The sequence below is a fragment of the Mytilus edulis genome, chromosome 2, assembly GCF_963676685.1.
Source record: "Mytilus edulis chromosome 2, xbMytEdul2.2, whole genome shotgun sequence".
Lineage (NCBI taxonomy): Eukaryota > Metazoa > Mollusca > Bivalvia > Mytilida > Mytilidae > Mytilus > Mytilus edulis.
The window spans coordinates 6,009,040-6,026,484 of NC_092345.1; the positions used below are offsets into that span (position 1 = coordinate 6,009,040).

The 17,445-nt window shown below is 32.2% G+C and overlaps 1 protein-coding gene across 2 annotated transcripts; it reads right to left on the reverse strand.

Annotated features, from left to right (window-relative positions):
- Positions 1–427: 427 nt before the first annotated feature.
- On the reverse strand, positions 428–16,826 carry LOC139511303 (uncharacterized). Of its 2 annotated transcripts, XM_071297928.1 has the most exons (12): positions 16,703–16,826; positions 13,834–13,916; positions 11,624–11,713; positions 10,205–10,319; positions 8,342–8,409; positions 7,607–7,681; positions 6,074–6,206; positions 5,152–5,292; positions 4,213–4,230; positions 2,345–2,627; positions 1,282–1,713; positions 428–647 (listed from the first exon to the last, which is right to left on the reverse strand). In XM_071297928.1, the coding sequence occupies exons 1-12, from the start codon at positions 16,737–16,739 to the stop codon at positions 446–448; spliced, it is 1,677 nt and encodes a 558-aa protein (XP_071154029.1). In that variant the 5' UTR covers positions 16,740–16,826; the 3' UTR covers positions 428–445. The 2 variants fall into 2 exon arrangements, with proteins under 2 accessions (XP_071154029.1, XP_071154030.1); XM_071297929.1 differs by lacking the exons at positions 10,205–10,319; positions 11,624–11,713; positions 13,834–13,916; positions 16,703–16,826 and adding an exon at positions 8,954–9,017.
- Between the last annotated feature and the right edge of the window lie 619 nt (positions 16,827–17,445).

The following is a 17,445-nucleotide window of genomic DNA, read 5'->3' on the forward strand; positions in this document are numbered from 1 at the left end:
GTGACGCTCATATCAAAATAGTTATAAACCAAACAAATTCAAAGTTGAAGAGCATTGAGGATCCAAAATTCCCAAAAGTTGTGCCAACTACGGCTAAGTACGACTAGGTATGGTCTAACTTGACCACAGATAGACAGAAGTCTTTTACTATTCCATAATATATCCAGATATCGTTTATTTTAAAGTGTTTTGTGTTAATGTGAAGTTGTGTTATTGACTTATCTCTCTTTTTCTTCTCAAGTGTAAAACGCTGAAGGAATAAAACAACTAATCCATAACACCATTGTTTTTTCTGATAAGTTCTAGAAATTCAAGTATTGGTGGCTACTTTTTCTTAAGTTTAAATATTGTGACAGTCTTCTGGTTTGAACAAGATTTTTTTTTTTGTAAACGTTTTTTAAACGAATGATTACGTTACAAAAATACATTTATTACAGTATTATTTTTATTTTCCGACAATCAGAAAAGCATGTGGTACTACAAGAGTAGAATCGGAAGGTTTTATGCTTGTATTACATCCATTCCCAGTACAACAGAAATGACATTCATAAGCGTTATCGTTGGCCACCACTCCGTATTTTCGACAATAATCAAACTTTGCAGAGTCATCGGTCCACTTTGTGTTGCATGTTTGTTCTGTTACACATCTGTAAAATACATTATTTTGTTATATGCTAAAGTGATTTAAGATGGACCTTGTTTGATTCGGCAACAATTCCAAGTGTTTAATGTTCTCCTGTTCCGTCTTTGGTCGCCCTAAACATGCATGTATATTACATCTACTTCATTTTGACTTTGGTGGATAGCTATCGCATTGGCAATCGCATCACATCTCCTTATCTTAATATATGATATTTGCCACTGGACATAAAACAACCAATAATCAATATGTTTAAAACACGAAAAAAATAAATACCTTTAGGTGACTCTCATTTGTGTATTAAAAATCAGTATGAGCTCACTTTGAACTAAATGGGAAAATACTCTATAACGTTTCTTACACGAACCTCGTATGCATGCAATAACTTATATATCGAAACGTTTCCGATACAGTTTACCAGTTAATTGGCGTAAATGCTATATTAAATTTGCCACATGTGTGATTTAAACAGTAATTTGAACATAACCGTACGATCCTAAGAGAAGCAGGGTACCAGGAGACAATTAAGATCGTGTACGCGTTTATCGCTTCATGTTATCTGTACTGCACATGTATTTGTATGATAGTAGATATGTCAATTGCAGAATATAATTAATTATTGCAAGCGTATTAATACAAACCGTTTAAAAAGGTCTGCATTACCATCAGCATCCGTATATATATCAGTCATACAAAAGTTGTGTCCAGCAGGACAGACTGACGTCTTGTTACTAAAGACATCTCTAGAGAAGCAAGGGATATAGTTATCGATATCACCACACGTGTTACATTTGGCAGGTCCCGTTGTTGAGGTGGCCGTTGTTGGGTTCGTTGGTATTGACGTTGTCGTTGGTTTTGTCGTTGTTGTCACTGTTGTTGGTGTATTTGTTATCGATGTTGGTACTACAAGAGTAGAATCGGAAGGTTTTATGCTTGTATTACATCCATTCCCAGTACAACAGAAATGACATTCATAAGCGTTATCGTTGGCCACCACTCCGTATTTTCGACAATAATCAAACTTTGCAGAGTCATTGGTCCACTTTGTGTTGCATGTTTGTTCTGTTACACATCTGTAAAATACATTATTTTGTTATATGCTAAAGTGATTTAAGATGGACCTTGTTTGATTCGGCAACAATTCCAAGTGTTCAATGTTCTCCTGTTCCGTCTTTGGTCGCCCTAAACATGCATGTATATCACATCTACTTCATTTTGACTTTGATGGATAGCTATCGCATTGGCAATCGCACCACATCTCCTTATCTGTATATATGATATTTGCCACTGGACATAAAACAACCAATAATCAATTTGTTTAAAACACGAAAAAAATAAATACCTTTAGGTGACTCTCATTTGTGTATAAGACATCAGTATGAGCTCACTTTGAACTAAATGGGAAAATACTCTATGTTTCTTACACGAACCTCGTATGCATGCAATAACTTATATATCGAAACGTTTCCGATACAGTTTACCAGTTAATTGGCGTAAATGCTATATTAAATTTGCCACATGTGTGATTTAAACAGTAATTTGAACATAACCGTACGATCCTAAAAGAAGCAGGGTACCAGGAGACAATTAAAATCGTGTACGCGTTTATCGCTTCATGTTATCTGTACTGCACATGTATTTGTATGATAGTAGATATGTCAATTGCAGAATATAATTAATTATTGCAAGCGTATTAATACAAACCGTTTAAAAAGGTCTGCATTACCATCAGCATCCGTATATATATCAGTCATACAAAAGTTGTGTCCAGCAGGACAGACTGACGTCTTGTTACTAAAGACATCTCTAGAGAAGCAAGGGATATAGTTATCGATATCACCACACGTGTTACATTTGGCAGGTCCCGTTGTTGAGGTGGCCGTTGTTGGGTTCGTTGGTATTAACGTTGTCGTTGGTTTTGTCGTTGTTGTCACTGTTGTTGGTGTATTTGTTGTCGATGTTGTTTGTTGAATAGTTGAAGCTCGTGCTTATTTAGAACAATTCAGTTTACATTGTAAGTATAAAGCTAGGTATAAAAACAACTACCAGTATAACCATATATATATGTGCAGAACAATGAGGAGTAAGATGTCTGGTGTTTTTCTAAAATCCTGATTTTATTTAGTATAAAAAATGATGGACTCATACTTTGGAGAAGAGGTCGTGGTGAGGTGAAGTGTGGCTACCATGTACTATTGGCTAAAATTTGTTTCTGTAATTAGTCATTCTTAATATCATAGAGACTGTGTCGCTTACCTGTATCCTCAACAATTGCCACCTTATTTTATAAGAATTTTTATCAAAGCGGAATAACAGTATTAAGTGTTAATTGACAGTTTCAGTCATTTGATTATGCGTAGATCTTATCCCGTTGATCATGAATCTTTATTTAAAAGTTTATCTATTTGAGTTATCAAGACAATAGGCAACAAAAAAAATGGTCAAAACTATCATTAAAAGGCATAAGTAATAATAGAGAGTAGACTGAAGATTTCCTCCATTCTAGTTTATATGTAGATCCAGTCATTAAAAGGTAAATATAAGATGTCGACTTACGATTTCGGTCATACAACTTAATTAGTTGTAGATCACGTCGTACTGATAAGTTTTACCATTAGACTTTTTTTTTTTTTTTATAGTTCTCAAAATATTAGACAAAAAAAGGTACAAAATTGTTGATTCAGGACATGAACAATTATAACTCCTATACGAAATCGTCTGACAGTTTTGATGTCAGAAGAATTTAGGTATATATCATCATTCTGAACAATTTTGACCCAGTCGGATTTCCTCATCTTAAACAAGAGCCAAAGATTGCATTTTATCCTTATGTTCGAATTCAATTTCAGAAATATCGGCCATGCAGTTTGGCAGCATTTTTTTTTTAGTTTTCAATTTGGGTCATTGGAACATTCTTAAAACTACAATGTTTAATCGCACAGTAGTTTATGAGGACATGATTTTGTTAAAAGTTAACGGACGACAAAGGACGGTGACAGACGACGACGACGACATTCGACGTTCGACGGATGACATGTGATGAAAAAAGGTAACATGGCCCTTAGGACTCGGTGAGCTTAAGGACAAAGAAAATGTCAAAAAAATCCACAAAAAACCTACACATAGAAAAATTTAAGCTAAAAATGATCATGTAGCAAATTTATAAGCATCAAGTTTAATGTCGTCTATTTAGTCGATTTCTTGCACATGTGTATTTCTTTCAGAAAATATCCTTCATTTTTAGCCATTTCAGACTACAGCGAATTTTTAAGATAATCATTTATACTAACTATTAGAATTTCGATAACCATATAGGTTATACTATTAACATATTGATTCATTTGTATTCAATATAATGTTAAAAAATACAGTTTTTGTTTCAAATCGTAGCAAAGTATAAAAAAAGTATCAGGCAGTAATTAACTGCTTCTATCATTCTTTGTAATGTAAACTTTAAATAAAACAATATTTATGTTTGCTTTTATTAACTTGAATTTCCTATGTCTAAGTTTTCTATCTCATCATTTCAAAAAGAAATATTAAATACATTTAATATAATAAAGTGTACTTACTTGGTAGTTGTAAAGAAGCTAAAATTGAAACATCTTTGAATGTATTCTTAATATTTATTTCACTGTTTGTTTTTAACGAACTTTATTGAAATTTATACTTTTTGTATCAGCAATGGTTTCTAACATCTACTTCCGAGCACACTGTGAGAAACAAAAACAATTGTATATACTTAATCACCCTTTCAGTTATGAATTGTCGTAAACCATTTTAAAAGTAAACGAAATAGAACTAAAATCGAAGGAGATGTGGGTAAATAAGACATTAATCATACGAAAAAAATAACCTTAATAAGTATTAAACTAGATATAAAACAAATACGTACCGATCTATAATTCGTTAGAATTTAAAATTGAGAATGGAAATGGGGAATGTGCCAAAGAGACAACAACCCGACCACAGAAAAAAACAACAGCAGAAGGTCACCAACAGGTCTTCAATGTAGCGAGAAATTCCCGCACCCGGAGGCGTCCAATTTAATTTTTCTAGTATGTGTGTAGTGGTTGAATTTTCCAAACAGCGTTTTATGTAAATGGTTGTTGAATGCCTCGGAAATAACGTAACCAGTTAATCTTTAAACTTAAAGCGTGCAAGCATAGAAATATAAAACATTGAAAAGCATAGAAATATAAAACATTGAAAAGCATAAAACGAGGCCCTAATCAAAATGTCATCTGAGAAACTTGCATTAAGAACATTGACAAACTTGTATGTATAAGAAAAATCACAGAGAAAATGGAAGCGCTTGTCACTTTAAAAATAATACCTTAACTGATAGTACATAAGCAGCGAAATGTTATTCATCAAAATTGTTAACATAATAAGGTTTGACAAAGCAAACTTTCTACGTGAAGGGATATTTTTAATTCTTTCCAGAAAACAGCATTTAAAGATTCTATGTTGACTTTTTCTATAATCAAATAGATCAACATTACACATACCTATATACTGATCACAAAAGTTACATGTTCTGGCACATGTTGCAATGGCATACGCCTGTGTCGTAGCATGGCATAACCTGTCTTTAAATAATGCGCATCTTGTATCTTGGTCTACACACAATGGATGAAATGTAGGCACCCCTGTAAAAAAATATTCTTATTAAGATAGCTTTCGTATGTTATGTACTGCGACAATATGTTTAAGGAAGACAACTCCTTCGTTACAATAAACAAAGCATTACAGAAAAAAAAAACTGTTTCCTTTTGAAAAAAAACTCGTTTGATGTTTGTTATTGAAAGAAAATATAATATTTTTTAATTAAGAAAAAACCCACAAAGCTTGCCTTTTTGGTGTGTTTAAAAAAAAAATATTTGTTGTTAATTTCTGTGTCATTTTGGTCTCTTGTGGAGAGTTATCTCTTTTTAATCAAACCACTGATTTGGTGTCATGCAAAGAATTCCGCTCAAAAAGGTGCTTGAGACCGTTTCTAACTTGCAATGAAGGGAGATATATTTTTGTTTACTCTGCGTTGAAGGTCTGTGACTTTGAGATAAGGAACAGCAATACAAACGCGGTTCCTTTGCTCTTGTGTGTTTTATTATGCCTAATGCATGTATACTGAATTTGTATCAAGGATAGATATTTTCTATTATAAACATTAAAGCTTTTTGTAGGACAAAATGATTTGTTTCTAGCTCTAATATACATGCTATGGTAGTTATACTTCACGGTGTGTTGCCGTGGTTTTGATTAAAATTTTAAGAAAACATTGGCTCAGCGCAATAATATTGTGAAAAATATAGTATCATCCAAGAGAGCATTAGATTTCGAAATTTTACGGTTTTCGTCCCATTTGTTACTCATATTTACAAACCATTATTAAATGTAATTAAGAAGACAACAAATCAACAACAAACTAACCAGAGGGGGGAGGAGCTGTGGTAGTTGTGGTAGTTGATGTTGTTGTAACAGCCCGTGCATCGTTCACACACTGTCTGCTATTACAATAGCATTCCTGTCCGGCCCTCAGAAAGAATGGACAGCCAAACCTCACCTTTTATTAAGGTAGACATTTGATTATTTAATGTCAGTCATACTATTATAAATCTGAAACCTTGAACATCATGTATTATAAAATATGTACTTTGTTAGCTTATAGCTCAAATGTATACATACATAAAGACAAACCTGTCTATGATATCTATAATGAGTTTATTTCATTAATCATGAATAGTTCTTATATGATTTTTATATAAGGGAATACGTTGGTACATGTATGTTTGTTCGAGAGGACTTCCGGTAGTTGTTCTTGACATTGTTTATTTTTCGATAGACCACGTTGACCAAACTTCTTTTCGTAAGTTATGTAAATAAGATGGCGGCGATAATAACACAATCCACCTGGACGTCACCAAAATTTATTTCCACTCCGTGTTAATCGTTAAATTAAATAATGAACTCAAAACATTTCATTTGAATGATAAAAGGAGTTTTTGTAGCTTATTTTTTTATCAGAAAGCAAATTTTGCGTTGACCAACAAATATATTCATCCTTCACTCTAATGTAATGATACAAATATACAATTTACGTGTGATAGAGGGGAAATTGAATTCCAAATATCCAATTTTTAAGAATTGTAAAGATTAAACGCCCTTTTAAAGGAATTTATTGGTGAATAAACTGGACCAAGTCACTAACAAACATATCATAAAAGTCTGTGGACTTTTATTTGTTTGTGAGTGAGTACATTTGTCTATATACGGAACTATCAGTTCATGATCACCAGCAGAGGCATCGACCAAGTGGTATTAATAACACAAACGATACTATTTTTTCTGCACCCAATAATCGTTAAATGAAAAACAGGCAATGTTGTCTTGTATCAATTTATGTGTTGGTGTTTAACGCCACATTCAGCTATTGTGACTCTATGATAGAGGGCAGTGTTTTGTTTTATTGTAGAGAGAGTTGGAATACTAGTGCACGGAATGAAACACCGACCATCGATAAAAGGAAACTGGCAATCCCTATATGCTGTTGTTTTGTTCTTAATCCTTGTCAGCTGTAAAATACTATAATATTAAGTAAAAGACAAATGTTATGATGTGTATTTCATTGAGACGTTTTCTTATTATGTTATAGTAACAAAACACTGTACCTAAATGCAAGTGATTCGTACTTACATTTATACCATGTTGTTAATTAGGTTGTGGGATATTCTTGCAGTTTTAAAGACCCTTCGGTGGTCTTCGGCTGTTTTTTGCTCTTCGGTCAGGTTGTTGTCTTTTTGACACATTCCACAATCCCATTCTCAAGTTCATGTTGTTTATGTTTATACGTACTTATAAATACAAATATTGACTTGAACCATTCAAACTTAAATGTTGATCAATGTTGTTTATGACCACCCAGACTTACATATGTATGCTGTCTATAAATAATCACATACTTACAATTATACCATGTCGACCAGGATCATCCATGCACTGTCCTCTGATTGCTCCACCAACATTATTTATTCTGCAAATCTGTACGTGTTTATACGATAATTAGGTATAAGTATTCAGTTCAATAAAACAACAACCAAACAAATAACCGTAAGACATTAAGGTAAGCATAGAGTATTGAAATATATCTAAACCACTACCTATTTTACTATTCATCTATACGACATTTCTTCTTTTTAATAAACACAACCAAAGATCTTACTCTATTTGCAAATGATCGCTCGTTTAGACGTTGAATTTTTAATGAAGATACGTGTTAATTAAGACATTTTGCATTTGGCAATAAAGACGGTCTCTTCGTTGAAGGAGTATAATAATGAAATATTTTTATACCATGTATACGCCTTAAACAGAAGTTGTTGAAATCTACCTCATTGACATGTATCCGCATCTCTTTTTATTCAGAAAAATGGAAAATAGATGAAATACACATTATATCTGGTTCAAAATTTAATGCACGAAACTCTTCTTCCTTTATGTAAATGGGGTGCAAGTACTCTAAGATCGATTTTGTTAATGATCAGATTATATCAGAACGTTAAATGTATTATAATTAATACTTTCAGGCATGACGACAGTGCGTTTGGTCAGTTTTACAGCGAAAACTTTGCTATATAGCAAGAAAGCATTTCAGATCAAGTAAATAAATGTTTAATAACACATAACATTTTTTATATTTACCTCATTACTGTTGCAGGCGTATGTGTCACACACAAAGTCTTTATCCGGTGGTGGATTAGTATGACCATCTGAAAGTTATCAAACTTTTTCAACTTATAATCTTGTTTTATTATAAATTACTCCAAAACTCTTAGGAAAATGCCGACCAATTTCAATATTGACTACGTTTTCTATTATTTTTTAGAAACATGTTGCTTAGCATCTATATTTATTCTTTAAATCAGTAAACAAATCGCAATCCGGCTTCCGCTAGAAGCATTTCATATTTATAAAACTCATCATAAATACCACGTTAACATTTTTGTACGCTTACAAACAGTTATTAAGACCAAATTAAGTACGAAGATGAAGAGACTTTTGGAGCCAAAACGTCCTAAAAATTTACCAAGGTATTTTATTCCATTCTTGATATTTCGAAAAATTGAAAGTTTTTGTATCAGTTTATTTATAATAATTATACTACAGTGAAACTAACAACCTTATAGCCAGTGCGTGTACCTTACATATTTCCAAGGTCATATCAAGTTATAAATGTTATATGTTCTAATGTTACATAAGGTTTGATAAAATATCACTTGCTTACCGATTAAAATAGGTCAAAAACTTACTTACCAACAGTTATGTAAAGAATGACATAGGCAAGACAGGTTTTGTATATCATTCTTAGGAATTATGTTTAGATAAGAGAATGGTATCATAGAGAAATTAAATTTCAGATGAAAGAGGTCAACCTTCCTCGTGTTTTTATCCAATATTAAGGTCAAACAAACATTTTAGAAGGTGAAAAGTGTACATTTTAGTCAACAAGCATGCATAGTTTCAATGCTTGTAACAAAACAAGTATTCTATACATGAAGATATAATCGGACTATTTTTCATGTTTTCAGATTTTTAGAATACATTTAATTTGTTAGGAGCGCTACAATAAATTAACCTAGTTAACCTGAAAATTGATCAACTAACAGTTCAAGATCAAATGAACTATCCAAGGATATCACAACACGAACAAGATCAGATGTATTCCTTAAATTCAGATAGGATGCTAATCTGATATAATTATGTAAATAATTGCACATCACTGGCAATTTACAAAAATCCTATTTATAATAGCTGTCCAGATAGGAATATTACTTTTTTACTATTCATGAATGAACTCGAGTCTTCGCATAGTATTCAGTCGTTTCTAACTGTTTTGTTTTCTATACTTCTGAATGGTGTGAGCGCTTAACCACATTTATTTAATCAAATTTGAGCTTTCTCACATATCAGTACTATTCTATTTATTCAGTTCTGTTTATTATTTAAACACTGTACAACTACTAATTCTATAAATTCAGTGCTGATTTTTTCGGTACTGTTTCCACCCTGATTTCGTCAGAACTGTTTCTGTACTGATTTGGTCACTTTTTCTAAGTTGCAAGCACCCGTCGTGTATTTAACGTTGTGAATGGCATGTCAAACTCCAATGACGTGACGTTACACATATTTATTCTTTTATTATTTTTTTTCATTATCAGTGTGATGTGAGAGCCTAGTCATTTACTTGTGTCCAATTGAGCTTTTTGTGTGAATTTGCTCCTTCCCATTGGTTCTGGCGGGACAGATATTTTGAATTTAAATTTATTTTGTTAAAGTTCTATAAAAGCTATGTCAGAAACGTGTGTTAAGCATAGTTATTTATCTATTCAGTCAAACATGCATCTGCACATGTTGCAAAGGTGCTTGTTCTTTTTTTTTTTAAATATCTGATTTTCCCCGTTTGAATGATCTTTTCAGACGCATTTAGTTTATAAAGAATAGTACTAATATTATTTTAAATCGTTTTATAGCTAGACATGTTAGAAATATTATGAATGAACTTACACACGTAGTTTAACACTTGTTGGATACATCCCTCACTATTACAGAAACACTCGAATCCATTATCATGGTTTTGACCATCAAAAAGACTCTCTGAACACAGGTGCATGTGTTCTAACTAAATAAACAATATAAAAACTATACATACATTTTTAAATGTTTACAATTTACTATATACGTTCAAGCTATATGGTTAACAAAGTTAATTGAACATGTTTCATGATTGTTTTTTTTTTAAATATTGTGTATATAATTTAAATGTCCAAGAAGATGCATGTACCAAACATAAACTTAAGCTATCCCCATAGCATTGCTAGTTTCAGGTGTAAGAAACAAACAGTACTGTCATACCAGGTAAAATACAGGTAATAATACCCCAGCTCACCAACGATGAGGTAGAAGTGGGATTTCGAGAAAGATAAGTCCGTTTTATTATGCACAAGCACTAACTCCTAGAAATATATGAAGATAAAAATGCTTAAATGCTAAAACATACCTAATCTTAAAGGTTAAAGTATTGATAAATGCATTACTTTACATGTCGGTATACATGCCGAAACTCCATGTTAGTGCCTTGGTGTAACTTTACAAACTAACTTAAATTATTTACTAATTTTAAAAACGATCACTATTCGTTGAAACACTTTTCACTTTGAAATATTCGCAATGAAGTTAGATGTATGTTTTAAGCTATACGAGTTTATAACGATCACTTTATAATTTGTTTTAGAATTTTATATGAAAATATATAATTTGTTTTAGAATTTAATATGGAAATATATAATTTGAATTAAGAAATATTTTCAAAATTAATAATTGATAGTCATATTTATTATGAAAATAAAAAAAAATGTAGTCAATTATAGTTTATTTAATTTTTATTTATATTTTTAACCTGAGTTTACCTGTAAAATGAATGCGCGCAAATGTAATCAAAAGCTGCGCGCAAATGTACCGGTAAAACATTTTAATCCCCAAATGCGCGCAAACGTAGTGCGCCCCGATATTCAGTGTAGTTGTGAATAGATTGTTGGATAAGGGGGTTTGAGTAATTTATGACATATTTGGTTATAATAAGTTCAATAAGGAGACCGTATCTCAATTATTTTAGGTATAGATCTTAATTAATATACGAAGGGATTTGCAAGTAAGACTTTTTAGTTTTTATACTACTGTTAATTCATTTATTTTCGTGGGTACCGATTTTCGTGGATTTAGAAAACTTATATTTGCCTTGATATTTAATTTCGTGGTTTTGCCAATGTTTGCATACAACCTTATAGAACATTTGTAGTTTGCTTCACATTAAAATTCGTGTTTTATCTGTACTCACGAATCAACGAAAACTGGTACCCCCACAAAAAAAAAATGAATCCACAGTATATAAATGTGTGTGACTGAAATAATTTTCTTTGTTCTTACATGTGGAGAAGCATGTAGTGGCCCCTGTGGATCGTGATCTGGGTGACAGTTGGCCTGCATATGATCTTTGTGTAGGGTTATCATACATATCTGTAAAACGGAAATAAATGCAATGTACATATTAAACAATGAATTCAAAATTCCGAATGTATCGCGTATTATGTCATGTCAAGCCTTCTCGTGAACGAATTGTCATTGTTAATGTCTACTACATTTTTTGTACATAAAACATGTGAATCTTGTTTTATTTTCAAGCACACAATTCTTATTTTAGTGTCTCGTCAGAGTTATACCCTTAGTTTTATTTCATTTTGATTTTTGGATAATTAAGACTACATCAAGTAAAAATTCAAACAATTAAACTAAATAATTATGTACGTATACAAGTAAAATATCATGAAAAAAGATATTTTGGTCTTCAAATTAGAGACTTGGAAATACGCAAATCCTTTCAAACTTGTCGGATTTCATTATTGTATACATTTCTTTCGGTATTTCGAAGCTAACTCGCGTTTAGTCGGACTAGCTAAAAGACTTCCTAGTTTTTATATATAGTGTTAATATGGTTACTAAAGTACTAAAAAATGAGCAAATAGGTAGGACCTTTTCTGTAAGTTGACACACACGTAGAAAAGAAACCTTATCGATGAAAAAATATTTGCAGCCAAAGAATTATTAGGATGGTTCCTGCCTTGTGTTTTGATATTGGTCTTTTCTTTCTTTCTAGCTGTGACGTTTGATTTTACGTTTCTAATTGACAATGGTTTAACCAGCCTTTTGGGCCCAAGTGTTTTTTTGAAAGATTTAGAGCTGTCCAGAGGATATCATAAAATGACTGCATTTACGCCCTGTACCAGGTGTAATTTATGGTGTACACTTCACGTTTATCACGTAGTAAATGTTCATATATTTGTAGGACTCGGAGTTGCGATCGGGACGCTGAAGTGCAATGGTAACGATGAAGTGCGATGGTCTTTGCCGAAGTGCGATGGTCCGTACACTGATGTGCGATGGTCTTTTTGACCTATGATTGCTAGTTAAAAAATTAAAGTTACATTCATTGTTATCTATTGTTGTCCTTTATAACAGTTGCATGCTAAATGAGAGATCGTCATCTTTAATTTCTTACATTTGGACATAAGTTTGCATCAACGTTTTATCTTTACTTTGTTCCACTTATGATACCCATGTTTACCGTAATATCATTATACAAGGAGTGTGTCTGAGGACACGTATGTATTTAGAGAATATCACGGTTCATCATACGATAAAAAGAACCTTTTGTAGAAGAAAGAAAAAAAATCTCGACAAAAGTTTAAGTTATGAGGGGGTAGGACCTTTATCGGGACTCCGGGATCGGGTGTTTTTAAGCTCTGGATTTCGGGACTGTTCCTTTCGGGGCCTGGGTATACTTTTTTCAAATTTCGGGATGTCGGGATTTAAATTTATTTACATTCGGGACCTCGGGATTTCGTGTTTTTAAGCCCGGGATTTCGGGATCAGGACCCCTCCTACCCCCACCCACAAAGTTATACCCTATCCACTAATCCTCCCTTTTCTCCTAATATTTAAATTTTCATGATATGCCCCTCATCAACTTAAAAACCTGGAAAACTGCTTCTTACATACACATTGACTTCTACATCGAAATAAAAAGCATTGAACATGTAGTTTGAGTAGACCATCGTACTTCCGAGTTACCACGATCGCACTTCGGCGTAGCTATCAACAAGATATCGGTACAATGACACCATCGCACTTCGGCGTGATCAAAAACACACTTCAGCGTCAAACCATCGGCCCTCAGCGTGACCATCGCGGTTCGGAGTACAATCGCGGTTCAGAGTCCAACATATTTGAAAGCATTAAGCTTTAGTTATAAAAAACAATGTTGACTGCTGTACCCCTATTTTTGAATTTTTTACCTATTACGTTTTTTTCAAACATCGTTCTAAATATAATGGAATTAAGTGCGACTGTCCTACAGGTGATAGGTTTAGCTAGCTTTAAAACCAGGTTTAATCCACCATTTTCTACATTAGAAAATGACTGTACTAAGTCATGAATATGACAGTTGTTTTTCATTTGTTTGATGTGTTTGAGCTTTTGATTTTGCCATTTTATTAGGGACTTTCCGTTTTTATCTTTCCTTGGAGTTCAGTATTTTTGTAAATTTTTAAAAATGCCACAAGGGTATAATTTCAATTTACCTCATCATGATGACAACTATGATCAAAACATCTAAATTGACTCCCATGGTCATGTTTTCCAGGGCCACCAATCACTAATAAAACTGTAAATCATATGTTAAACAGCATCATATCTTAACATAACACAAAACATCTAAATGGACTCCCATGGTCATGTTTTCCAGAGACACCAATCACTAATAAAACTGTAAATCATATGTTAAACAGCATCATATCTTAACATAACACATACATCTAAATGGACTCCCATGATCATGTTTTCCAGGGACACCATTCACTAATAGAACTGTAAATCATATATTAAACAGCATCACATCTTAACATAACACATACATCTAAATGGACTCCCATGGTCATGTTTTCCAGAAACACCAATCACTAATAAAACTGTAAATCATATGTTAAACAGCATCATATCTTAACATAACACATACATCTAAATGGACTCAAATGATCATTTTTTCCAGGGACACCAATCACTAATAAAACTGTAAATCATATGTTAAACAGCATCATATCTTAACATAACACATACATCTAAATGGACTCAAATGATCATTTTTTCCAGGGCCACCAATCACTAATAAAACTGTAAATCATATGTTAAACAGCATCATATTTTAACATAACACGTACATTGTTTTGAGATTCTTTCATTTCAGTAAGAACTTCATTAAATAAAGACCAAATATGAATCAATTTTGGTTGAACACATTTTGTTACATAACTTCATTTGTAATATCTCGAAAATGGGATCCACATCCTGTATATCTTGTATACAAAGGCAATAGTAGTATACCGCTATTTAAAAGTCATTAAAAGATTCAACTGAAACAAATCCGAGTCACAAACAAAAACTGAAGGAAACACATTAACTATAAGAGGAAACAAAACTTAACAACAGAAACACTGAACTGCAACAAAAACAAACTCCAACATATTACGTAGAAACGGATAATGTGTTAATATTTGCAATATTTCTGACTTGTTACACGACATTCTAAACATAAAAATGGTTGGTTGAACTTGGTTTTATGGCTAGCTCAACCTCCTGCTTATATGACAATGTTAAAATTCCACTAAAATGACAACAATAAGTGACAGGAGTACAAACTCTGCATTAAGGTGTAATACATCCAAATCATGGTACGTCACATCCGGTTGTATACGAAAATAGGTCGAAAAAAAATATTCCCTTGAATTTGACAGTTGTAGGTGATTTATCCTACATTTTATTGCAGTAAACGATTTCTGAGTCATAAACATGTGTCTTGGGTATTTCAAAGCACCATTATTTTTTTATTTGGGATTTCTATAGAATACTTTGTAATCTTGAGGTTATATGGTGACTAAACCTTGTACACAGATAAAATAAGGGGAGAAATTTGATTCGTTAACTTTCAGTGATGGTTATTTTCTTATATGCAATGAACTGTTATGTGAATTTTTTTCTATAGTACTGGACAGGAAAAACTTTACTCATGCCAAGTATTTCTTAATTTGAAACAAAGATAAATTCTACACATTTTTTTGAAAATTGAAAATTTAGAAAGACTAATAAGGGAAATCAATGGTTGTATTACACCTAATATGGGAAGCTGTACATTCACCTTTGACCTTGTGAGTAATCTCATGTGTTAAAATTTCTTGTTATTTAAGTGTTATCTCTTACATTCTGCTACGTAGAACAATTTCCTAGGAAAGACTTAAATAAATATATATATGTATAAGAAAATGAAATTATTTTTAATGCTGTAACGACAAATTATTCACTAAAAGAGAAGCCTTTTATGTCCCTCTCTGGAACGCGGCGTGAATTTAATTTTGACGTAAGGACTTATTGAAACCTCCTTGGAGACAGTAAACTTGCATATGGATTGTTCATTCTGCTGAAATACTTCAAATACTCATTTTTGATAACATTTCTATCATAAATGAGTAGAAGTTACCCCATTATTTTTACTAATTGGCCTGACAAAAATAGATTTTGAGGAAATGAGAGGTATGAATTGACCAAAAAGAGACCTTATAAAGAAGACAAATAGGTCCATTAGTGGTATTTATCTTCTTAAAATCATCTTGAGTATTATAGTCAACTGTTTGTAGACAGATAAGATAAATATTAGATCATTTATTGGTCCACACTATATTCTATCTTGATGCGGCTTGGTTTGGATTTGTCGAAGAAAGTTTGCTCGAATCGCTGTAGATGTCGTCTTCAATTATACAAGATTTTTTCTCAAACTATTGAACTGATTATGACAAAACTTGACAGAAATGCTTGAAATAACCAGTATTACAAAGGAAAAAAGTCACATTCAGTTTATTAAACAATAATGTCTTCTTTAAGATCTATGATAAATTCTCAATTATGTCAATACATCTACAATAAGGAAAATAATACAAAATTATTTCCTCTTTCGATTATAAATCAAGCTAAACAATGATATAAGAAAAGTTTGTTTTTAGAAGCGCCCTCATTTCTTTTTTGATGCATAAGAGTGTAATCACACCAGGAAAATCAATAATGAGTTATTTTCATTTTATTAAAATATCAAGTCCAATGTAACTTTGTTAATATGACCAATAAAGTCCTTCTTTTGAAGCATTTACAATATATCTAAATTATATCTAATATGTTGCATATTTTGGATAGCACGAAACATACCGTTTGGTGTATCAGTTTTCTGCGAGCACATGCTTAAGATACAAAGATATATTCTTATCACATTTGTAGCCCCAGACATGTATATCTCTTACATAAGTCTTAAATTGTCAAAAAGAACAAATAATTCGGATTGTTTGTAAAATATTCCCCTCAAAAAATATATATAGAGATAATTATTTCTTTCCAAATTGATATACCTACCATGTAAACTCTGTAATATTCCTATGGTTACCAACATTTGTCCAACAGGCTGTTACAAAGTTTAAACAGTTAATTCTCTCGATTGTATTATTACAATATGCATATTATGCAATGTATGTTTGATAAGGTCTCCCCATCACGCATTTGTAACAGATACATATTTACCTACGTGCATAGGTTGTAATACAATTTCCATTGCTTAGCGTAGATAATTCTACTAGTTTTTTCTTCATACAAAGAAAATGCAGCGTTGTCACTTCTGAACGCAATAATCTTTTATTGCAGCTGCAGACATTAAATCAAATAGTGTGTGGTGCAACATGAGAATTTCTGTATTCGGAAGTTATGATTTCTACTCGATGTTGCTTGAGCCATAACGTAATGTGGCTTTCTAAAAGATTAGAGAATAAGTAAAAGAAAAGTGACAAACTCCAAGTCAAATTCAAAAAGGGGGGAGTCCATAAAAAACTGACAAAATCAAACGTTATCAATCAACGGAACAAGTAAAAAAACAACTGCCATATTCCGGGGTCGGTACATGCATTTCAAAAGAAAATTGAGAATTAAACCTGGTTTCATAGCTAGTTGAACCACAAACTTGTATGACAGTTGTTTACATTATTAATAACTGTTTTTATCATATCTATTATAATTTTGTCGAGTTTTCATTATTTTTGTATTGTCTAGTACATGTATTTGCCATAACCAAAATTGGTTTTTGTTTGTTTTGCAAATAAAGAATT